This window comes from Cebidichthys violaceus, unplaced genomic scaffold (assembly GCF_023349555.1).
Source record: "Cebidichthys violaceus isolate CVI_PGR_0920_01 unplaced genomic scaffold, fCebVio1.0.p SCAF_24, whole genome shotgun sequence".
NCBI lineage: Eukaryota > Metazoa > Chordata > Actinopteri > Perciformes > Stichaeidae > Cebidichthys > Cebidichthys violaceus.
The window spans coordinates 2,559,328-2,584,827 of NW_027176417.1; the positions used below are offsets into that span (position 1 = coordinate 2,559,328).

Consider the following 25,500-nt stretch of genomic DNA (forward strand, 5'->3'; position numbering starts at 1 on the left):
TACTTTCACGCTGTGTAATAAGTCATGTTATCTAAATACTTCTTCCACCACTGAATATTGTTTATGACTTCATAGATTAGAAAAAAAATGACGTTAAATCTTTGCACTACTGTTTAGTTAGTTAATTTAATTTTATATATTGTGCATTTTTAAAATGTAATATTTTTTAGTCTCTTATTTTTACTGTATAAATTGTGCACTTTAAAAAGATATTTAATATTTTTTTAGTCTGTTATTGTTACTGTATATATTGTGCATTTTTATACGTAATACAGAATTTAAATTGACTCTTACAAAAAAGTACAATATAGCCTCGGTTTGTGTCATTTCACATGTAAAATGTGATATGATAAGGGTTAAATGTACTGTAATAACTTTAAAATACTGGGACCGGCCTTTTTAACTACTCACCATACGTTTTAAATGCAATAATAAACATAAGTCCCCCCCCCCCTTCACACAGTAAAGATGTCCTCAAGCTTAAATGAAAAATAGTAGTTTTGAGCTCAAATTTAAAGAAAATATGTAATGGAATAAATAGGTAATTATTAATTTGTTTGACAGTTTTCTTTCTCTTTTCTTATTTTGTAACTATTACCCTGTTAAAGAAAAAAGGTGAGTAAAATGTGACAAATAGAAATGATCATACACTGTATATTACATCTGTTTGTTCCAGCACCTAATTGAATCCACGTTATGCTTACCTTGACATATTTTGTGTATAAATAATATATAACGTTATTATAACAGTGGAAGGGACAGGGCAATGTCCCAGTAGGTGGCAGCCAAGCTTAATTTCAGTGATCCCGTTCTCACACACATCACTGCAGTTTTTAGTACACGTTTGGTCCACATTGACAGCACCCCTACTGGTCTGGATCACCCCTACTGGTCTGGATCACCCCTACTGGTCTGGATTGAAGCTGTGACTTGTTCCAGTTGACGGAGCCCGCAGCAGAGTCCACGCAGGTCCGGACGGATGAACCTGCACCATCTCACACAACTCAGCGGCAGGAATCGCACGAGGAGGAATCAGGAGTGAAAGGTAAGCTCGAGCTTCATTTAGTTGTGAATCAATTTCAGAAGCCTACTTCTTTTTGTGTGTGGTTGTTTTCGGTCCCGTACTTTCCAGAAAGGACTTTTTACATACATGTACTTTGTGTCCGCGCTCCAGTTCGGCGTCCATTCACCAATCGGCAGTTAATTAATGCAGTGACATTTATTGATGAAAAACAAGTCGTAACGCGCGCGCTGGTACCATACTGTGAAAAAAAATACACACTTCTCTGTTAAATGTGGTAAATTCGGCCTCACATAGAAACCCGTAATCAACCAAACAGTGTTTAAAATCTCTACTTTTGGACCTGATTTGCTGCTTTGTATATTAAAGTGAAGAGGCTGGTTCATCATCATGCATAAACATAAAACAAGTACTTTTTATGACATGCTGATGAACATTAAATGGACACATTTCAGTACAGATTGGCAAATCTCTTCTAGTTATTAACTCTTTACACACAATTATTCATGACAAGATCTATTTATCATGATGATGATGTGAGCAGATCCTGAGCCACTACAGTTCTCATGTATCTGTCAATCATACATGTGTACTGATAATACCCTATCAGGTGTATTTATTGATAGTTTATGGTTAAATAAATTACTTTACAGGAGATTTCTTTTCCCCGCCACTTTTTAAAGATTAAATTACAACCTGTGTGGAAACCCAGCTGCTAAGTCCTCAGTACATATAAGGATGTATACTGCTGCTAATATATAACCCCCTAAATGGAAGTGGCATTAAATCATTAATCTGGACGCCTGAGTGTGTTTCCCACAGACCTCCACAGTCTCTCATGAGGTCAGGCTGAAGTGGAAAAGGAGAGAAGGATGGATGAGGAGGGAAAGAGGCTGATGGACAGGCGGCTGGGTGTTCAGGTTTCCTCCACTCACACAACTCTCTGAGACTGTGTGTGTGTGTGTGTGTGTGTGTGTGTGTGTGTGTGTGTGTGTGTGTGTGTGTGTGTTCCACCTTTCTTTATTCAGGGAAAGTTATGTGTTTTTCTAGGAGAACGTGGTACAAAGCAACAGTTATCCAACATCGGTGGATGAGATTTTGCCGTTTGGCACCTTGCGTTTGGGAGCAGCATAGCTGTTGGGGTGAAGGAGAGCACCCAATAAGGGATTTAAACCAACAACCTTTCAATCACAAGTGACTGACTGTGTTTTATTAAGGGGTTTTGAGACGCTATACGTGAGATGCTAACCATTACCTTTGGTCAAGAAATAGCTCACATTTCTACATTTCTATTTCGACACGAGTAAATAAACAAGATAGGAAGTGTAAATAAGACAAGTCTGGACAGCGAGATGAATTTGATACGTCATATTTAGCATATTTCTCATAACTTTTCTCATATTTCCCAGAATGTCAAACTCTCAGTTTAACCTAGATTTTTTTTAAGTGTCCTCTCTGGGCAGCTTGTCCACCTTCTAAACTGCACATCTACTTGTGTGTGTGTGTGTGTGTGTGTGTGTGTGTGTGTGTGTGTGTGTGTGTGAGAGAGTGACTCCTATTAGCACAGTTGTTATTGCACCAGTAGAAAGGTAAACCTCAGTGTCTGCTGGGTTTTTAAAAAAAAAAAAAATCAACACAGCCAGGTTTGTTTAGAACGGAGCGAGCTGAATGTTTGAAGCATTAAAAGTCAATATTTCTTCGCGACACACTGTTTCACAGTGGAGCGCTATGTGCTGGACAAGGCATCCATTGAGGGCTGTGACGGGGCGGGGGGGGTGCTGGTTTTGGGGGTTAAGAGTTGTTGGGATACCGCTGTAGGCCTCCGTTGCAGCTGCTCATGGATTAATGGACATCTTTGGAGATAATATGCTTTTTAAATTCAGCGTTCTAGCGTCTTTCGGTCCTCTCATCAGTGTGAACCCAAATTAAAAAAAAAGCTCTAAAAAGAAGTAACAGCGGCCTCATGATTGTTTTTGCCTTTAGCCCAAATGTGTGAGTAGTTAAAGCAGCATGAATCAATATTTTCTCATGAATAATAACAGGTCAAATGTAATGTGCAATTTATTGCTGCCCCCAAGTGGCAACAAAAATCAGTTAACGCAGGTTTAAGCAGAGTTGCAGAAGTGAGACACTTAATTTGTAAACTGTTTTTTTTATGTATTAATATTCATATTGCATGCTGTGACGTTTAAAGCCTGCTATTAAAAGTAGTAAAAAAAAAAATGTGTTGAAAGTGTTTGATCTGCAGATACACGGATGTTTTAGGATTATACAATTCTGAGACGATGAGACAGGCGATGACATTTGTACAATGCAAATGGTGCAACAAAAAAAAAAAAAAAATGCTCAAAAGTGCTCATAACAGCTATTTTATTTTACCTCGTCGTGCTTTCACCACAAATAATTGGGGCTTTTAGGAAGACGCTGGCACTTAGAGGCAATTAGAGGCTGAATGAGCTCTAAAGCAGCTCTGATACTTTTTCAGAACCACACAAGGTGATTCAGAAGTCACTATCACGTTCACCCGTTAGGCTGACAGCTTTCTGTCCGCTGGAAATGCTCAAGCCTTTTGCCGCCTTTCACTTGGTCCTGGTTTTGGTTTGCCCCTGCGTCTCACTGTGCCTGTAATCATTCAGCCTCAGCAGTGACAGGAGGGCTGTAAAAACAGGTCATCCTGAAGTTTGCACAGGAACGAGCCATTCATCCTCTCAGGGGGGGGGGGGGGGGGTTGGTCCTCCGCTGTGGTGAGGCTGAGGCAGAGAGAGATGAATGTCCTGCTCTGTAAAGGTTGGGGATGAGGCCGGGAAGTGTTATTTGTCTCATACGCTCCGCTGGGCACACGAGAAGCAAAGCGATCCTGTCCCTTTTTTTTTTTTTTTTTCTCTCTCTCTCTCACTGGATATGATTTATTGGTGCCATTAATTTCTGAGCGGGAGGTCAGACCCTTCCCCTCCTCAGATTGTCACTTCCGTAGCGCACGTCTAACCGGGTCGCTGTCAACGGTGCAAAATCACCTGTCATATTTCCTGCTTGTTGACACCGAGTATGTCCACACCGTTTGAAACATTTCAGGCATGAGGACATTTTGAGTGGATTCGGATGAACCTGGAGGATCCTGAACATCAGGAAGTGGACACGTATTCCTCATTGCTGGGTCACTTTGAATCAACTTTACCAGTAAACACTCTTTTTTTTTTCCCCTGCTGGCCATCAGGTGACTCTGGAGGCCAGACTTTGTTTAGGCAAACACAATGTTTGTCTGAGCTAATTGCGTTGGCTATTGACTCTGTCTCCTTATTCATTTGCACGTTGGCGACGCCACAGCTGTGCTCTACGTTCATGTAGAACCCAGACGATTTACAACCTCAGGTCACTTCACGCACACTGATTCAGATGCAGAAGAAGTTAGCCAACAGTCTTCAGCAGATCAGCATTTTAGTTGTTTCAAGAACCCAATTCAGCATTTAATTTTAGGATTTGCTTTTACTAAAAGAAACTGTGCACTTCATACTGCAGAGATGTTTCTCAAAGGGAAATGATTTGACTTACAAAACAAAGGCTTTCATATCTGAGAAGCCGGAGGCGCCAAATTCCTTGATAAATGGCTCGACGCGGCGCTTGAAAAGGAACAAAAAAAAAAGGTGTCAAGTGGCTTCTGATGCGAAGCTTATTTCTGCAGGAAAACACACAAATCCTTGAGGGGAAGATGTGCAAGTGTGTATTTTTGTAAACAAAGAAACGGTGAATTTGAGCCATAGTCTGAACTTTAATGCACAAGCTGTCCTGTGCAAATAAGGCTTCAACGGAACTGAATGAAAATGTTACTAATCTGCCTGCAGAGTAAGCAACAGTGCAGTTGCAGCAACTTGTTGAATTCAGTGAAGATCTTTCATCAGTTGGTGGATGTTTTCTTTCTTTTCTGAATCTTATCGAGGATGGTTTTTGGCAGTTGTTCACGTTTCGGCTGATTTCTTTCTCTTTTTTTTCCACCAAAATCAAAGGATCTCTCAGCGATTACAATACACACTCACACCGGGCCGACATGCCTCTCTATTCAGAGACCTAAGCTTGCTCTGCACAAACAGGAATGCTTTACTACCCCCCCCCCCCCCTCCTCCTCCCATCTCCCCCATCACACACACCCCTTTACTCCCCCCTCCACCGCCCTGCACACACTCTGGTCAGCGTGCCACTGTGTGCCGATGTGTAACAACTTCTCTCTCTCTCTCTCTCTCTCTCTCTCTCTCTCTCTCTCTCGTTCTTTCTCTCTCACCATGTGAAGGATCTGAGTTCGTCTCCCGCTTCAGTTTGGTGATGGTGAACAAGTAAGTTTATTTCCTTGTATATCCGTGTCTGCAGTGTGTATATATATCTATGTATATATATATATATATATATATATATATATATATATATATATATATATATATATATATATATATATATGTATATATATATATATATATTTCCCATGTGGAGGTTGGCTGTTTCGGTGCAATTATTCATTCTTTTGTGTTGTCTTTGTGTCTAAGTCGCCCACTTTTTGTGGCTGTTTTTCTGCCAGTTTGTCTTTTTTTCCTCTTTGCGGGCTAATTTCTCCTCAAGTGATCGATACGGTGACCCCCGACCTCTCCCTTCCTCTTCATTCCCATCCTCAGTGTGCATCGCTCTGCCTCTCCCTGTGGAGACTACATTTAGCATGAATAGACATGTGTTTTTTTTTTTTAGTGTCGTGTGGATATTTCCTTTGTTCTGTCTGAGGCATGAGTGCTGTAATTGGCTCCGGGATGGTTTTAGGAGAGAAAAGCCTGGATCAATAGCCTCAGGCTGGGTTCTGTATTTCTTCTCTTTTTTCCATTCAATAAATAAGCAATTGGGCTTTTTATCAAGCAGGAGCCACATGTTGCACTGATTGTAAACCCCTGGCAACGTTCTTGGGATACTGATGAATATTTTTGATTAGAAGCAGCTACCACCGGTCAATTTATATGTAAAAATTGCAATTATTCTCTCCCTTTTCCGCCCAAATAATTGCTGGCAACAGGGCAAACACCCCTCGTGGTTGATTAGATGACTACTAGGATCAAGGTGGGCTCACAGATCTTTAATTGGTTATTCTAGTTTAAGGTATCTTTGTGGAGAGCGAGGTAGTCATACCTCATTATAGTCTGTAGTAAGGAAACTATTCTACAAGGTCCTTCTCCATGACAACGTATTAATCGCTGAAATGCTGAGAATGTTCGTCAGCCAGGAGTTTGAAAGACAGTCTTAGTTGGCACGACAGCATCAGTTCAACCGGCGTCTGCACATTCTGTACGCCTAAATGTGAGGACACAGACTACTCCTCACACTGAGATAACCAAAAAATCCAAAACCTAGAGTTTGTGTTCTGCAGCCCAAACATTCAAATCGCACTTAAGCACATTAGCTTGAATGGTTCTCCTCCATTGAAGCTCTCCTTGAGGGGGCGTCGCATCATATCAGACAGAACTCGACACTCTCTGTTTTGGGAACGATCTCGGTTCATCACGTGACCTAAACGCGTCGGTCATGTGATAACATGTGGTCGTACTGTGTTTTCGGAGAAAGATGCCAAAGACCGTCTTTAATACAACTAATAATGTTCGTGTTATTTGCCTACAAAACAATGCATGTGAAGCAACGCAGGCATGAGTTTATAGGGATTAGAGTGGACTGTAGTTCCTGATGAACCTGCTAATACAGACACTTTACTCCATTTACTCTGTTTTGGTCTCTGTTCAACTCCTAAAGGGAAATATACTAATACCACTACATCCACCAGCTGGGTGCTGACTGCGTCTGTCTGCTGGCAGGTAGACGTTGTAAGAAACGCTTGAGCAGAAGTATTTTTAAGTAGTTAAAAATACGTAGCAGTAGTTTTAAGTATTTCACTTGATAGTGGAGTATTTTCAGAGAACGCAGAAGCAACGCATTTGGTTCTACGTGTCTTTTCCCAGAAAGCCCCCAAAAAACAAAAAAAAAAAAAGAAGCGATTGAGTCGATGATGAGAGCACAGAGGGAGACGGAGATGAGAGAGAGAGAGAGAGAGAGAGAGGGGAGATAGGAAGAGAGGGATCAGTGCAGCTGTGTGCCTCTTTAGGATTCCTGCTCTCTACCTCCTCTAGCCGGGGCCAAACCGGCATCATTAGGTTTGGCAAATTCCCCGAGCGGCCATTGTGGCGCGGCCATGGCACGTTAGTGTGTCTTTTTAACTGTGGCTAAACTCAGTCTATTCACTTGTAAAAGAGAGCGCCCATTGGCAGATAGTTGGCAGGGTGCACAGAGAGGCCATTCACCCCGGTAGGAAGGAGCTGAGAACACTGCCTCGGAAATGGTCCTCTCTGAATATTTTGATGGAGAGACTTCTGGATGCCCTCTCAGTGTCCGTTTGCTCCGAGCGAACTGACTTCACCGCTCGTTCATATTACAGGTTTAAAGGTGAGGGCTGCTGTGAGGTGAGAGCTGTGTCAGACAGAGAGATTTGTTTTTTTTTTTTTAGAGATTCGCTTTCAGTAGCAGCTGTTGTTTTGTGAGCCCCCTTTATTTGAAGGAGGAATTTGGAGCAGGTTCTTCAGTGTAGGGAGGTGTGTGTGTGTGTGTGTGTGTGTGTGTGTGTGTGGGGGGGGGGGGGGGGGGGGGGGGATTCACTGTTTCTTTTAATGATATTTGGATGAAGTCCAAGTACAAGAGAGTTGAGACAAGAGGCGGATACACAAAGGTCAAACGCTGGACTCGCTCCTTTTATTTTTGATGCCACGGAAGAAACAAATTGCGAGGCTTCTGAATGAGGAAATAATTACGTGTAATTAATTTCCCTGTCATACATCACCTCAGTGAAGAGGATTTTAATGACGCTCACTTAACGTGTCTCAGCACGCTCATTTCGTAGCCCGTGTAATCCCGCCGGAGGCGTTATTGAGCATTCCCAAAGTCGTTTGAGCGTCTTTTGTCGTCAGATCGCGACACATAATCCCCCATAATAGCGGTTTTGTAGGAAATGACGGAAGAGGTTTTACTCATCCTGACAGAATAAGAAACAGAAACCTTCACAGTGTCAGGACGGCTGCCCCCGTTGGCGTGTTCAAAACTGTTAGCAGGCTTAGTGGTCACATGGCCACAAAAGAGGCTCATCCGCGCTCTACTCTCCATCGCGTCGACGCTTTCATATATAAGCGGAGGGCTGAAGGTATCCAAGTGACACGCACAGCATGGGAGGGCCGCTCCCGCATCGGCCGCTTCACTTTGCCCGAAGACAAAGCCAAGAGTGCTTGAATGGTTCTTGAAATAAAGAAAGGAGGCTCACAAATGCTCTCGTTACCCTGCTATAAAATCTTAAGATTAGGAACTGTCTCTGAAAGTCCCCACTACTCGTCGATGGAGGGTTTGACGAAAAGCTCTGCACTTGAACTTTGAACTGCGATGAAGTGCAACTAGTTCTGCTTTACGTTAGCGTGCAGCATGAGATGATTAACAGGAAGTTTATTTTATTATTTGATTCGTTTGCTTTTTGCTCGTGAATCACAGGATGATTTCACATCTACAGGCCCACCGAAAAAGTACTGAAATAAATCAACCTGAGAAAGAAAAATGGCCAATCAGCAATTATACTATGAAGACATCTTGTTCGGTATACTCAGTGCAGTGTCCTGAGAGACTAGGATTTATTCAACTAATAACATTTACCATAAAAATACAGAGCAAGGAGTAAAAATGTCAGGATCATAGCGGAAATTATTGCAAATGTAGGTATAGACTTCAGAATATGAAGTATACACACCTGTCATATTTAGCTTTTTTCGTCTTGAACGTTAAGCAGCTATAAGAGGGTTAAAATCTTGGCGGCGTTTCTCTCTGTGAGGAGGTCACATGTCCCGTGGTTTTCCTCCCACAGTCCAAACACATACAGGGTCACATGAATCAGAGACTCTGTCTTTCTAATCTCCTCACAGGTCGTTAAGGCTTTATGGTGTTTTTCCAACACCGGCAGCTCCGTCGATGAATGAATGTTCTGACGCGCTCACAGGCCTAAATGTTTGCCCGCCTTTACGGCCTACTTTTCCATCAACACATGGTTTCCTCCCAAAATCTAAAATATCTTGACGGCTGATTCTAAAGTACTCAAAAGTCATCGAGGACACATTGCGATCGGCTACATTTAGAAAGCGTTAAGCGTAAAGTTGCCGACATCTTAAAAAGGATCTGAAAACACTCATCTGGGTCGTTGGAGGGCTCAAACGACCTTATTGAAATAAGCTGCCTCCGTCTGTAGCTGCATCCGAACATTTCCTACACCGCCCCTGATGAATGTCACTGACGTATCTGCTGCTGCTCCCCCTCATTGTGCCGAATGGACAAGTCCCAGAAACACTAGGCCTCTCGCTGGCCCGGCGAGAGGAGCGCAGCAGGCCGCGGGAACAAAAGGCGAGGCCAGCGGTGAAGGCTCTGCTCCTGCCGCTTCATTAGGCAGCAATGTGAGACCCAGCAGGTCGGGGGGGAAAACCTCTGCCTCCATTCAGTGCTCCTGGTGAGCAGCAGACAGGCAGACATTCACCGCCTCCATTCTCCAGAGCTGCAGTGACACCAGTCCAGGGGTTAACGGAGAGCGGGCGGAGCTTAACAAACCTGCCAAACTGTGTTTTAGATTATACAATTTTAAACCAGTTTATCCTTCTAATTGATAATCAAAGGCGTGCACTAGTCCCACTTATTGCCCTCGACTGACTTCAGCTGACAGCTCTTTTATTGCTTTGAGTGACATGAGGGCTTAAAACAATACGGGAATAAGACAGTTTGAAAAAAGGATCAAAATCACCAGAAACAGAGCTGTCGTCTTCTTGGATTCCAGGCGTTCTTATTCCGTGCCTACATTACCCACAATGCAACACTACCGCCGATAGTTTTGGTCAGAGATTCAGGTGTGTTAGACCAGTACGAACGTACGTTTACTTCAGAAAATACAACTTTTTTTCTGATTTATGATCAAAAGAGATCTCGAAAACATTTCCTCGAGGGTTTTAAAATGCGAAAGATTTCCATCCCAGGTAGACATCATGTCATCTCCTCCTGTGTGCATCTCATCCTAAAAATAATTGTAAAGTGTTCTGCCGTAACAGTGAAGTTGGCGCCGGATGTCCGTATGTTCACACGGCGGTGAGAAAAGAGCTCCATTTGTCAGCTGTGTTCTACCTGTTGACCTCATTGTGGGAGTTATTTGGCACCACTGAGGGAACTTCTGAGATTCACTGCATGTTGTTTGACATGGTGACCAAACGTATGAGAGTAAGTCCTCAAAGGTCCACAAGCAGACAGCCTAAATCATCAGATTATTATTTTTTAGCATTTTTTTTGTGCCTTTTGACACTCTGGGCCCGTGGTCATCAGATCATCAGATCACAGAGCAGATTTGATGCACATAAACGGATTTTGATGCTGACACAAAGACCCTTCATGTGGCTCCCAGTTCAAAGTTCACCCCCCTCCCCCCCACCCCCCTCCTGTTTGGCTCTGGGCCCAGTCTGGTCTTTGAATGGGTCTCCTCAGTCAGACAGATCCCCGTCGATGGCACCCTCGTGGTCTGAGAGTCGGCATTAGAGAGATTGGCGGCTCTGGCCCTTTTGAGGTGAATTAGCCGTGACCGAGTCCCGCTGACACCGAGGGGCTGGACACCCAGAGCAGACAGACAGAGGGGTGGGGGGGGGGCTGGCTAAACTAATTTGGATTGATGGACAGGCGGACAGAGACGGAGGAAGAGTCCGCAGAAATGAAAAGCACTGTTTAATGCTTAAACCGACAGACGTCTCCTTCTTCTTCTTCCACCAGGTGTTTCCTGAGGACCCGGTAGAAGACTGGATGTGGTTGTAGCCATGTTTACGTCAGGGTGGGGGGCGCGGGCCCTCTCCCCCTGTGGCCTGGTGCTGGTCCTCTGTTCGTCTGTGTGTCTGTCCCAGCAGCCTCACGTCACACCGGCAGACTGCAGCAGAAAGGAGCATCCCGTCGTCTCTTACCAAGGTGGGTGCGTCAGCGTCGGTCCTTCCTGTCCGACAGACGGGGCCGCGTTCGTCTCTCACCTTCTGGTCGCTGCAAAACTATGAATTGGTGGGAATCTCAGTTGTGTTTATCTTGTGCATCAAGGTTTATATGAAGTTCATCAATGTTTTCAATGTCTACAGCATGGCCTCATTAAATGTTCTTCAGCTGTCTGACAACTGTGAAAGGGCCTTTTGATGATATTATTTCGGACAGGATGTCAGCTTCCATTCAGCTCAAAGTGTTCGACTGGCAAACCGTGCTGTTATTGTTTTGGATACATTTGTCCCACAAGCTGGGAATAGAAGGAACCAGCATTCATTTGGACGCCAGTGATTTGCTCTGAGCCCCTCTGAGGAGGATGCGTTCGTTGCACTTTATGTGGTTCATGAAAAACAACCAGTAGCTTGTTTATTGTTCAGCTTCAGGTTAGCTGTCATCCTGCCTGGGCAGAGGTTTTAAATCAAGTCCATTTAATTTAATATATTATAATAATACGCTTTATTTATGCAGAACCTTTCGTAAGACAAGGAGCTTTGCAAGGTAAATACATAAATAAACAGAGCCGGGCAAATAAAAGTACAGAGAATGAATTGATATCAAATCTACCACAATAAAAGTCAAACTAAGGACTTGTGTTTGCTCCTATTGATATTCCTAATATATTGTGATGGTTGTGACGACCACAAGAAAATCAAATCAGTCCAGATTTAATTGTGGGTTTCTTTACAACAAAGGGCTCATTAAGCAAATATCAATATCCGTCCGTATTTACCCATACATTGTTGTATTTTGGGATTGTTTGTCGGATGTTTTCAAGTGTCTGGCTTTGATACATTTTCACCACCAGACCTCCAGACTCTAATTATATTCTGTACCAATTTTTGAAATCAAATCCACATCCTTTGTCTGTAAAGTCGAAGCCTTGGGCTGTGTGGTTGAAAAGGCTCATGGGTGATTTCAGAGCTGTCAGGCAGCGGGATCAGGTGATTCACTGGAGAGAAATGTGACACATCAGTGAAAACACCGAGGGCTTAACTGAAGCCGGAGCCGTGAGCCAGGTAGCATTTGGTGGAGAAAGGGTTCCCACGCACTTCATATTATGGCTCTGCACTGCTTTTCCCTCTCTTTCATGTCTCTTCTTCTTCTTCTTCTTCTGTCCAGCGTTGAGGCCGTGGATGTCAGAGTTCTCCCGTCCAGGAGTGAAGGATTTCTCCCAGCTGGCACTGGACCTGAGCAGAAACCAGCTCATTGTGGGAGCAAGGTGACAAAACAGCTTAAAGCAGACCAGAAGTCAAACAGCATCCAGTCAACATGTGTTGTCGATGATTTGGTTTGATCATTTGCGTTCTTTTTACAGAAACTTCCTCTTCAGACTGAGTTTGAGCAACGCCTCGCTCATACAGGTAACGTTAGCCGAGAGACGCCGCGTGTTTTTAGTTCCATTCATGTTTCATACTGTTAACATTTTAAATGTTAAACATGTTTTAGATGCTATTTACATTTTGAAAAATCACATATTACAATAATTCTTTAAAAATTCATTGACATTTTTACTTGAATTTGTTGTTAAATTTTTTTAATTATTTTGTATATATATATATATTTACATATTGAGATGATTCATTATGTGTAAATGTGATAAACATTAAGTCAATTATTTAAGTTATTTGCGTTATATATAACTGCCTACTCCTTTCTGAACATATTTATTTATTTAGTTTATGTAGAATTTGCTATTTTATTGGTTATTCTTGTTTGGTTTTCTTATTATTTGTTACATGTTTGAAATAAATTACATTTAATCTAATCTACTGTTAGTGTGTACATGACACATGGTGGTTTTGAGGGGTGTTATGGGCAACACTCTTTGTTGTTTTTTACAGATTAAACACACATATTATTGTGTGTTTATTAGTGTATTTTTTATCTTATTCTCAGCATTACATGTTGCATGAAGTGGTCCTGAACTCCTGCCTGTGCCGAGTTGCAGTTAATGATCATTTGGTCGTTAACAAACCGAAATATTTGTTGTTTTGTCCCCGCAGGCGACAGAATGGGCGCCCGATGAAGACACAAAGCGCTCTTGTCAGAGCAAAGGGAAGACTGAGGTCGTGTGTAGTTTCATATGAGACAAAAGTCTCTGATGTCTGAAGTCACGTTTTATTGACGACCATCAGAACTGAGTTGTGCTGTGTTGGTCTGCAGGAGGAGTGTCAAAACTACATCCGGGTGCTCTTGATAAGCGGGAGGACCCTCTTTACGTGCGGGACCAACGCTTTCACCCCAGTCTGTATCACCAGGCAGGTTGGTACAACAGTTTATCATCAGGGCATGATGATATATGAGTATTAATATAAATACTATTTAATGAAGACATCCCTCACCACCACATAAATTAAGTAAATTAATGTAATTATTTGTTAGAAATAATCCTTTTTCAACCCACAGTGCAGTCCGTCGGTTGTGAATTCAGTTGTGTTTACACCTGCGTAACTTCCTGTCAGATTGGTAACTTCAGTCAGGTGTTGGACACGGTGAACGGCGTCGCCCGGTGTCCCTATGACCCGCGCCACAACTCCACCGCCATGGTAACGGAGAGAGGCGAGCTGTACGCCGCTACGGTGATCGACTTCTCAGGACGGGACCCCGTCATCTACAGGAGCCTGGGGAACATGCCGCCACTGCGCACCGCCCAGTACAACTCCAAGTGGCTCAACGGTAAAGAACTGTCCTGCTTTCATCTCCCATCGACCCGTGTCTCTGTTCGTGGGTGTCACATCTCCCACGTCTTTCCCCTTTTCCTCCTCTCGTCTGTCTTCTAGAGCCTCACTTCGTGTCTGTTTATGAGATCGGACGATTTGCCTACTTCTTCTTGAGGGAAACCGCGGTTGAAAACGACTGCGGCAAGATAGTGTTCTCTCGCGTGGCCCGGGTTTGTAAGAACGACATGGGCGGACGTTTCCTTTTGGAGGACACCTGGACCACCTTCATGAAGGCCCGACTCAACTGCTCACGCTCGGGAGAAATCCCCTTTTACTACAACGAGCTGCAGAGCACTTTTTACTTACCAGAGCAGGACCTGATCTACGGCATCTTCACCACGAACGTGTGAGTATGAGAACTATGGATGTCAGCCGTTGTCTTTCTCTCAATCTTGGGTTTTTTTTTTCCTCACTGAATTGCTGAGATCTGCCTGTGATCACATCCTCTTCCTCCTTCAGGAACAGCATATCAGCGTCTGCTGTCTGCGCCTTCAATCTGAGCTCCATCACCCAGGCCTTCAACGGACCCTTTCGCTACCAGGAGAACCCCCGCACCGCCTGGCTCTCCACACCCAACCCCATACCCAATTTTCAGGTAATTCCCACATTTAGACAAACTGGATCCAGACGGCTGTTCTCCTCTGACAACTTGATGGTAGATGTGAAAGTTTTGTCCTTCCATTATTTCCCAGCCTTCCCTCCAAGACTGACATTTCATTTCATCTTGGTGTGGTGTGAGTACAGTGATGGCTTCTTGCAGCGTAGCACTCAGAAAATGAACCTACAACAATAAGTGCTCGGCATTTTTCCCATCTCACATACGAAATGCTGCCAAAATTGGGCTGCAGGGACATTTTCAGTTTCTGTAATCTAGTTTTGTTTTTTATGTATTTAACTTACGCTGTCAGTAATGGCCTTCTGCAGCTGATATTGATGTTTCTCATGGAAGAAGGTTTGACGAAATACATTCATCCGTTTGTTGCCAAACAAAGGCCCTCGTACCGACACACCTATTTCGTATATATCCATTTATAATCTCAGTCACGCCGCATTGTTTCTAGCTTACGCTCCCAGGTTTTTAAACCACCTGACTCTCATCCCTCAGTGTGGCACCCTGGAGGAGGGAGGCCCCGGTGGGAACCTGACAGAGCGCAGCCTCCAGGACGCCCAGCGACTCTTCCTCATGAACGATGTGGTCCAGCCCATCACCGTCAACCCTCTGCTCACCCAGGACAACCTGCGCTTCTCCAAGCTGGTGGTGGACATCGTTCAGGGCCGAGACAGCCTCTTCCACGTCATGTACATCGGCACTGGTGAGAGAGATGATAGACAACTGGTGCAACATTTAAAAAAGACTGTTGTATTACTGATTTAAAATGAATACTTGTCCAATCAGAATATGGCACCATCCTGAAGGCTCTCTCCACAACCAATAAAAGCCTTCAAGGCTGCTACCTGGAGGAGCTCAGGCTCCTCCCTCAAGGGCAAATTGGACCAATTAAGAGCCTGCAAATCCTTCACAATGACAGATCTTTGATTGTTGGGCTCGATGACAGACTGGTGAAGATCCCATTGGAGCGCTGCTCCAGCTATCCGTCTGAAAGGTACGATCCAACAGACCCTCAAAACTGCAGCATCACATACATAATTAGAAGCCGATTGACAGACTCTAGTTTTGTTTTATAGTTGATCAGAATAAAAGGAAACTAGTGATCAAGGATTATAGCAACACAGATACAATCAATATGAATGTTTAAAGTATAAAGCGAATGTAAATCCAATTTCTGCACTCGACCTATTAGTAAATGTTGCAGTTTTATTAAATCTGGGAGCCGGCTCAGTTTAAAGGTTCGCTGCTGCTGCTGCTGCTGTCAAATTTACGAACTCAACTTGACCATACTTAAAAAGATTAATGAACTTTGGGCCGTTAAAGAGACAAACGCGTGCTGGTGGCCAAGTCTGAAAGGCCCGCATTAAACGCTGACAAAGATGATTACGTTAAGAGCCCGGTTCATTTTCCCTGCTGAGAAACTGCTTCTGAACTGTCAGCCCATATTTTTGCGAGACATTACATAGGTGGTCATTTAATGAATTTATAGACAACCTTACAGAATATTGCATGAAGCTTCAGTATCACTCCTTCCAGCATGCTCTGTTTGAAACACAATAGAAGTCCTTTAATACAGAGAAAGTCTACAAGTTCTGTTCTGCAACTGCACTAATGACTGACTAGTTTTCTGCATTCATATCAGTCAGTGCATGGAAGCTCGGGACCCTTACTGCGGCTGGGATCACAAACAGAAGCGCTGCACCACCATCGAGGAGAGCTCCAACATGAACCAGTGGACCCAAAACATCACTGAGTGCCCAGTAAGAAACACGCACACAGTTAGCCTGCTGTGTTGGTCTTTACTGTAAATACATCATTAGCTTTCTATCAAGAGTTCAGGAGAAGTTCCTCCGTGAGAAATGTCTAAATAGCATTCCTTCCTCCTGATTTGTATGGGGTTATTGTCAATATATATATATATATATATATATATATATATATTATGGTAGCATCAAGCTGCAGTTTTGGTGCGAATGTGACTTATTCATGTGCATATGGCGCGGACGTTAATCCCATTAAATCGTCTCTGGAGGTGAGGAACCTGACACAGGACGGCGGTTTTGGTTCGTGGGCGCCGTGGCAGCCCTGTAACCACGACGACGGCGAGGGCTCCGTCAGCAGCTGCGTGTGTCGGTCCCGCTCGTGCGACGGCCCTCTGGCCCGGTGTGGCGGGGTCGAGTGTAAAGGCCCACTCATCCAGGTGGCGAACTGTTCCAGGTGCAGCCTCTTAATGCAGATCTTCACGACTTCACAGACACAGTTACTCTAATCGGCTGACGGCTTAATAAATCGGATGAATAAAATAAAATAATGAAGCAAATTCCCGATTCTGTTCCTCAGGAATGGCGGCTGGACTCCCTGGTCTTCGTGGGGCCAGTGCAGCAGCAGTTGTGGTATCGGATTTGAAGTGAGGCAGCGGTCCTGCAACAACCCCTCGCCTCGCCACGGTGGGCGAATCTGTGTCGGCCAGGGTCGAGAGGAGAGGTGAGAAGGAACGCGTTCGCGTCGGTTTCTACGATACGAACACGACAGAGTCAGAATATCAGCGCTTTGGATGGAAATGAGCTCCGTGTCACTGTGTTTCCAGGCTGTGCAATGAGAAGAAGCCCTGTCCCCTGCCTGTGGCGTGGACAGCCTGGGGCCCCTGGGCTCACTGCAGTGCTGAATGTGGAGGGGGGGTCCACTCCAGGACCAGGACCTGTGAGAATGGCAACAGCTGTCCTGGATGTTCCATGGTACTCTAGTATTTGCTTATTAAAGAAATTAGGCTAAAGGTGTTCAAGCCACATTGAATTTATTGGCTTTAGCTCTAAAGAAAGCTTAAAGAGTGACCAGCCCCACTCTGCTGGATGTTATAGAGATTAAACATTAGCTTAATCTCATTCTACTAAACCTGCACTCGTGTAGTTGAAATACAGTAAATATTTCAGTATGTTCTGTAAGATAAATATGTTTAAATCTTCTCTTCCGTTTCTGATTGCTAATTAGTCATGGCCTTTTCAAACAGGATGAATTAGTTTAGTCACATTTATTTAAAGCAATCAAAGATGAATCCCGTTGAGAGCATTAATATGCTCAGTAAATTGTAACCAGATGGATTATGGGACTTTTCCTTTTTTCTATTTCATTTTATGACCAATTTGTTTGTGCCGTGGCCCTTGGCCCTTTCCTCTGTCGAGTACCACAGCTGCTTCTTTTTACCTGCTAGCGAGGAGCTTCACATCGAGGGTGTAACACACGTACGTACCCCCCCCCCCCAAGAATCCACCTCCTTCCTCACAGGAGCCCCGATCAACGAGCTGTGGTGACTAGTGCTGCAAAAAGAACAAACACTGCCACTTGAAGTCCTTGTGTGTCTGCAGCGAGGTGCAGCCCTTCATCATGAAGGGTTAAGCTTTGCCTCTTCACAAACACCAGGAGTCCCATTAAACATTCAAATTAGCCGCGTAATAAAGTCCCTCCAGAAAGAACGGCAATATTTGTGTTGTTCAGCAGCCGTGTGTCTCTGCAAGCTGTTCATAATGGATTACTGAATCCTTAGGATCCTTCGGGAGACGAAGAAAACCTGCAGGAGAATAGAGAGAAGTAGCCGTTTCATCGTCCTCCTTCCTGTTCTCCAGGAGTATAAGGCCTGTAACCTGGAGGCCTGCCCAGAGGTGCGCCGCAACACCCCCTGGACCCCCTGGATGCCGGTCAACGTCAGCCAAGATGGGTCCAGGCAAGAGCAGAGATTCAGGTACACCTGCCGAGCGCTGCTCCCCGATCCCCAGCAGCTCCAGCTGGGCAAGAAGAAGATGGAGACCCGGTTCTGCCCCAACGACGGGTCTGGAGCCTGCCAGACTGACTGTGAGTACTGGGAATGAGCAGCAAACATGTAGCGGAAACTTTAGGTTTAGATTAGTCTTTATTTTTGGATTATACCAGTCTGAAAGAAAGTTAAGCCTGGTGTAACTCTACAGACCAGTCAAATATAATAAAACCTGCTGAGTAGCGCTGCATCTGATTGGGCTTTACAGAGTGCTGCTGGTGGCAGAGCTCCCAGTTTGCCACAATAAACACAGCTGGTCCCATCAAAAGCAGGATGTAGCCAAACTGTATGCAGACATCAATCAGCAGACTGATTAAACATCATTGAACCATCATGGGAAAACACTTTACTTTCCCTTCAAGGAATCTTTTTCACACAGAAACAAAAGATACAAAATCATGTCAGCTTAGGTATTTCATCCAAAATAGGTAGCTGAGAAGGTGAAAATGTCATTTTAATGTTTCATATTTCTGCTGTCCACACTGAAAGCCTCATTCATATGTAAATCATGTGTGTGTGTGTGTGTGTGTGTGTGTGTGTGTGTGTGTGTGTGTGTGTGTGTGTGTGTGTGTGTGTGTGTGGCAGGTGTAACGGAAAGACCCAGATTACACCTCACTAATTAATGTTTCATAAGAGGCTGCCTGTTTGCTTTGTAATGCAATAAAAAGATGAAATCAGAGGTTTAAAATGTAGGGAAGTAAATTCCTGTTTCTGTGTATTTCCAGCTCTGGTTGATGACTTGGTGAAGACTAGTGGGCAAACTTTGTCCCAGCCCCAGGGTGTGCGCTGGGGATTGTGGGAAACGTGGTCCAGCTGTTCTCAGCAGTGCTCCAGAGGCTTCCGAACCCGGAAGCGTAGCTGCTCGACCGCAGAGGGCAGGACGAACCCCAGCGCCTGCGTAGGATCCCCGGTGGAGTATCAGGACTGCAACACTCAGCCGTGCCCAGGTGACAGGGAGCTCTCTGGCTGGCCAGTGTCGTCGCAATAGCAGGAAACGTTCAATAAAGTTTGTTATGCGTGTGTGTTCCAGTGAGCGGATCCTGGTCCTGCTGGTCCTCCTGGTCCCAGTGCTCGTCCAGCTGTGGGGGCGGACACTACCAGCGGACTCGGACGTGCAGCAACCCTCCACCTGCCAGCGGAGGAGACATCTGTATCGGCCTGCACACTGAAGAGGCGCTCTGTAACACACATGCCTGTGAAGGTGAGTCAGCATATTTAAAGCCACATCATGGTTTATATGTAAAAGCAGCTTTCTTTTTTCGCTGTTTTGCATTTTAAAGTACGACAAAAACATTTATCATAATCGTCACACTCTAGATTGAATAATGTGGTTTGTATAGACACTGATGGGAAATCTCCTCCATACAGCGAGCGGGGAATCAATATTTGGGTTGAGGTTGTTGGAGACTTTCCCAGCATGCATTGGATGAAAGTCAGAAAATAAACACACACAACAACAAAAATGTCTGTTAATGAAATTCCCTCAAATTTGGTCATTGACATGCACCTGAATTCCTTTTGTCTTTCAAAAAAAAAGACATGGAAAACAAATAATTGAATGCAATTAAAGCCCTTCAAAATCTCATTCACGAGACAATTTGTCCAATTTCAGATTTGATTTTAGAGGAAAAGGTGCATAGTTACAAAATAATTTCATTCAGGTTAATAACAGACCACCTCAAGGTGTCACTCAGAAAAAAACAGGACATTCTGATGTAGCATTTCAAAATGAAAGCCCTTCAAAATGTCATTCACGAGACAACTTCGAATCACATTCATGAGACAATTTGTCTAATTTCAGGTTTGATTTTAGAGGAAACGGTGCATAGTTACAAAATAATACCAGGACATTTTGATGTAGCATTTCAATAATTGCAGTAATCAACCTCTCGTCTATTCTGAGCTTTTGTTCAATAAACAAAGGAAGCACTGTGGGCTCACAAGAAGGCTGATCTGTGACTGGCTGCTGACTGATGATGACCAAAGCACATTTCTAAACCTGCACACTTGTTGACCGACCACACGGTTTCTGTGGCGACACAGTTCCACCGGAGATAAGGGGACTTCTAGATGCTGCTTCAATTTAGTGTGTTCGCTTCAAGATATCTCATGAACCACTTTCACTGTCTTTCTTTCTGCCCTCTCAGATTGGGGTGAATGGACAGAGTGGGGGGACTGTGATGAGGAGGGTCTGCAGCATCGGACCCGTCGCTGCGATGAGGACCAGGAGGCTGAGGCCAGTCTCTGCCAGGGTAACATCACCCAGTCCAGGCCTTGCCAGCCTCATGAGGTGCCAGGTACGCACATGCTTTAGTGAACAAATTGGCTTTGTGTGGTAAATTGCTGCAGACTGTTGCTGATATAAGCTGGAAAAATCCAGATACAAAAATGTAATCAGACACAGTAAGTGCTGACTTGTTCACTCTGTGTAGAAATTAAAAAAAGATGAATTAATGGAGATGTCAGCATCCTGGCTTCCTCGAGAACAGCGAAGCCTTTGTCTTTTTATTGTTTCATCTTTTGGAGCGGTAGTTATTTTTTTCCGTCTCTCTGTTTTCATTTCTGTTTGTCTGTCTCTCTGCAGTTATCTTACCCGGACAAGAGGACCAGAGCTGTGGAAGTGAGTGAAAACAAGTGATTTTCCCCAAAATGATTATACTTTGATCCCAGCTCAGACACACCTCCTCCATCCCCCACATGAATTGTGTCGGCTTTCAGCCTCCAATCAATGTCAGTTCGGCTAAACCGAAGTCTCTTTAGTTATTGACTTACTTTTTCACCTGGTGTGCCCCACAAAGTTTGTAGCATATTGACTTTTGTTTGAGGGTTTTTCCTCAAATTGGGATTGAGCAAAGATTGGGGAAGTTAGATAGCAGCCAGATATTGACATCAAGTCCCAGCATGATTGAGGTTCCTCCTCTCCTGCCTCACTGGCTGCAGGGCCTCAGGGTGAGTGGAGTGTCTTTCCTTTAGACTGTAGTCCAAGCCAAGAAATCGTATCATTTACTGGCCGGACTGCAATGATATGTGGTGTGGTTGGATGGTACTTTTGTCTGGAACCATCCGGCCAAACTTTCCCCCGACTTGACACTTGAAACTACAAGCCATTTGCTGTGGATATTCATGGTCCCCAGAGGAATAACAATGTCTACCCCCTCCTAAAAACACCAATTTCCACCCCCTCTGTACACAAGAAATATACAACTCTAAAGGAGGGATTGGCATTTGTCTCATCGTCTCTCTTTGCTCTCTTGCCTTCTGTTCCCAGCGTTTACTTTGTTCCAGTTAGTAGCCGTGGGCTCGGCCAGTTTCTGTGCAGCAGCTCTACTGTCCGCACTGGGCTACACCTACTGCCACCAACTGAACCGGCCGTCAGCCGAGTCAGCTGTCATCCACCCCAGCACACCCAACCACCTCACCTACAACAAGCAGGGCAACGCCACGCCAAAGAATGAGAAGTACATCCCCATGGAGTTCAAGGTGGGCTGGCTCAATTGTATCCTTATATACCTGTACTCTAGGTACTGTCACCTTTGAAGAAAAGAGTTTCAGAGAGTCCGTTTCGGAAAGATGATCCCTTATCTGACTTTCTATATGTCTCCTCTCCACAGACGCTAAACAAGAACAATCTCCACGTCAACGAGGAGACGTGCAACCACTTCCCCTCCCCGCTGCCCTCCAGCAACATGTTCACCACCACCTACTACCCTCCGGGCCTGGGCAAGTACGACTTCCATCCAGACTCCCCCTGCAGGACCTACATGCACAGCTGAGAGGAGGTCAGGCTCTAAAAAAAACAAAAAACAGCCAGTCCTCTTCACTCACCCAAACACCACCACAAAGTGTTTCCTCGTTCAAAAAAATGCACCGAGATTTTGATAGATTACCCTGTTGGTCGAGAGCGCGGTAAACAACAAAATCACTCTCATGTTCCAGTTAAATGAGACCATGAAGACTCGGTTCACTCAAATGACACTTGTGCACGCAGATCGGAACTAAAAATGACATTCTGTAAAGAATTCTGCAGCAACATGTCTTTCCAGAACCTTAACATCATGTATGTAGTTTTTCACGCTTGAGTTGCTTCAGCATGCAAAGAATTTTAAGGTTTAGAGCACCATGTGCGCCATATACAACCAATTATACAACCAATTCTACATACATGCTACTGTGCCTGAGCGCACACCGGAACTGGAAACGCATTGTTGAATTTATACTTTCTACAGGCTTAAATATTCATAGACATTAGTGCTAATTTGACCGCCCCTTGGGTCTCCTTTTAGTTTTACACATAAGAGGTTTTTAAATAACTGTGTTTTTCACACAAGTCTCCTGTAAAAGCTGGCAGGCTTGTTGTTCTCTCCCGTTCTTCAAAACACGGAGGCTTCTTTTGTTTGAGGCAGAAGAAAAAAGGGGGCAACACAATGAGCCGACCATCACCAAGGAGCTGCGCGTAGTCGGGTCAACCACGGTCCTCGTTGTTTTCTAATTTCGGGTCGCGTCTGTGGGCAAAGCCACAGTGACGTCTTTATTTATTTATTTGACGTCTTTATCCGTTCTCCACCTAAAACCAGCACCTCCAGCACAGGTGCCCCCCCCTCCTTCCTCTTACTTCGTCCACCCTGAGGTGCTCTGTTTGCGCTCAGGGCAGCGTGAGAGCAGGGTTGGACCCAGATGTCCAGGCCTTCAGGTGCTGTAGACTTCTTGGACAATGCAGGTGTCTGGATTTCCGCTGGACTTGAGAAGAGACTCACCCGCTGGTTAACGTTTTGGGGATTTTCCTTTTTCTCATTCTCAGCAGGTGGGTTCAGCGGACCCACTAATACTGTAAAATATTGTGTGGGGTTGACATCAGTTAAGACTGACATCTGTGATAAAAACTACATCCCTCACTGTGCGTGAATGAAAAGAAATGAACTTATTTGCTTTATTTCCATGTTTAGCAGAATCAGAGCAGAAAACAACACTGAAGAGGACATTTCTGACACTCCTCACTTTGTACTGTACATTATTAAACACAAAAGCTTGTTGACTTTTCTCTCAGCGGATTTCATGAATTATTTTAGGCGTGTTCACAGATTTCACTGAGTGTATCTGCATCTGCTGAAACAGAATTATTTCATATTGTAAACATATGGGGCGTGTTTATTTTGGCAGTCACGCTCATATTTTCTGGATGTTATTACATTTAAGGTTATTGTTTCATAAATCACCAAAAATATTATACAGCTATTTTCAGAGCCTCTCGCCATAAATCAGCCGCAACGTTCCCGGCTGCCGAGCAACACGAAGGTAACTCAGCAATGTGATGGATGAAGTTGCTCGAGCAGGTTTCAAGTCTGGAAGTCGCTGCCAAAATGCTAAATAACACTGTTTTTCAATTAAGAAGCATGTTAGATTATAACAATGTTTTTTTTTCTTACATTTCTGAATACAAATAATAATGTGTAATCACATTATTTCTCTCTCAGCATGCAGGTCAGGTGAACTAGTTACTGTAATTGCCCGTAGATGTGAATGTGAGTGAACGAGGTGACATTACTGGTGCTTGTATAGATATGTTTTTTTTTCACATTTCTGTGGATTATGAAGGCGTTATGCTTGCAAGCTTGCTACATGCTTCCTTTGATTGACACATTCTGCGATGCTTATTTCGGGGTCAGACATTTCAGGATCATTTCCAAGAAGGAACAATGTAATGTGGTAGAAATAAAATCCAAAGTAAGTCAATTGGCAATTATTCTGAAATTACAGAAACCTAAAATATAACATTTTCACAAGTTTTACTGCTAAAACTCACTGCTCAGTACAGGATTGCTAATATTTCAGTTACTCCATGCTGTAAAATGTATATTGCATATCTTGAATTCCTAAATTGTAAATACCAAGAACTGAATTTGGGTGTTTCTCACCGTCTGCAGTGTTATGTAACGTGAAGCAAACAGCCCTGAGGATGTGTGTCCGCCTCTGGGTGACTGCATGCGCTGACTCACTTACATGAGTATACAGTACATGTGTGTGTGTGTGTGTGTGTGAACTGTACAAATATGTTTGTGTGTATTTGGCCTGGACAATGGGGGCTATTCATTTTTAAATTGTCACCCCGTGCTGTGACAGAAAAGGTTGTGTTTTGTATTTAAAGACCTCCGTCAACGGATCCCTAAAATTGATTTGTTGTGCTCCCAAAATACATCTCTGCTATTATAATATGATGTGAGTTTGACTTAACACTGCCTTTTGGACACTGTGAACTTTTGGTACTCTATATTTTTGTATAATGTACACTGTAAAAAAAAAAAAGAAAAAAAAAGATGAATAAATCAATTTTGGTGCCAATATCATGGTTATCCATGCTAAAAGCTTATAAAACAATAATACATAATGTGTCACTATCTTATCAAGATAAGTTGTATATGTATAATTTGGACATCCTAATCACAAATATCAGGATACTGCAGCTTTAACTCTCCTATTAATCTTTGCATTTCATATTTTTGGATGTAAACTACTGATAGTGTATAAAATCAATATAAATGATACTATTAGTCAGCTTTTATTTTTCCAGTCAGTCGTGTTTAAGTCAGATTTTTTAGTTTTTTGTCTTTTCAGAAGTTTCACTGATGCACAAGCAGGAAGACACGGTGCTTTATTCTAGTGACTTTACCGCTCCGCTACAGATATCCCACACGGGGCCCAAACTTTAGCAAATCCACAGTTTATATACTTGGCCCCATAACCCACATAGGCACTCACTGAGCCCACATGAACATGTATTTGGGAAGTGATACAGATGTTAAATGAACTGTCTCAGACTAGGTGGAAGTTCTTGGAAATCCTGCTTTCCATGGCCGAGGCTGTATTCCTGTTTGTGCTTCTTTTTGACACTGGTGACGGTCACATTTTAAAACCAGTCAGTTCTCCCAGCATTGCTCTGAACAGACTGCTCTTAAGTTGTTATTGTTCACAGTCCAGTGAGAAGCACAGCTCTGCTCTCTGAGAGTTTAAAGCATTAAGCGACTGGATCAAATCGGAGCAAAAGATGCACTCAAGAAAAACAATCTGTTCCCCTGACAAAGATGTTTTGAGGCTGTCCGTCTTCCCTGCTCTGTCAGCCAGATGAGTGCAGAGACACTCAGGTGTGGAGCTTTCAACGTCCCAGATGACTGAATAAGTGGTGGAGGAGAATGGAGGAACAGATGAAATGTTCCTGGTTATTCTCGTCCACCTGAAGGGTCGAAAAAAAAAGAAA

At 43.8% G+C, this 25,500-nt stretch overlaps 1 protein-coding gene across 2 annotated transcripts; it reads left to right on the top strand.

Annotated features, from left to right (window-relative positions):
* The first annotated feature begins 331 nt into the window (after positions 1-331).
* Positions 332-24,698, top strand: LOC137879071 (semaphorin-5B-like). Of its 2 annotated transcripts, XM_068719644.1 has the most exons (23): positions 332-1,045; positions 5,304-5,346; positions 10,862-11,050; positions 12,233-12,332; positions 12,429-12,474; positions 13,117-13,179; positions 13,277-13,375; positions 13,576-13,789; positions 13,894-14,179; positions 14,293-14,428; positions 14,939-15,146; positions 15,230-15,437; positions 16,086-16,203; positions 16,476-16,660; positions 16,784-16,927; positions 17,031-17,178; positions 18,064-18,289; positions 18,977-19,198; positions 19,282-19,452; positions 20,399-20,548; positions 20,836-20,871; positions 21,520-21,731; positions 21,863-24,698. In XM_068719644.1, the coding sequence occupies exons 3-23, from the start codon at positions 10,906-10,908 to the stop codon at positions 22,022-22,024; spliced, it is 3,279 nt and encodes a 1,092-aa protein (XP_068575745.1). In that variant the 5' UTR covers positions 332-1,045; positions 5,304-5,346; positions 10,862-10,905; the 3' UTR covers positions 22,025-24,698. The 2 variants fall into 2 exon arrangements, with proteins under 2 accessions (XP_068575745.1, XP_068575746.1); XM_068719645.1 differs by lacking the exon at positions 332-1,045 and having other exon boundaries at positions 5,268-5,346.
* Positions 24,699-25,500: the final 802 nt, after the last annotated feature.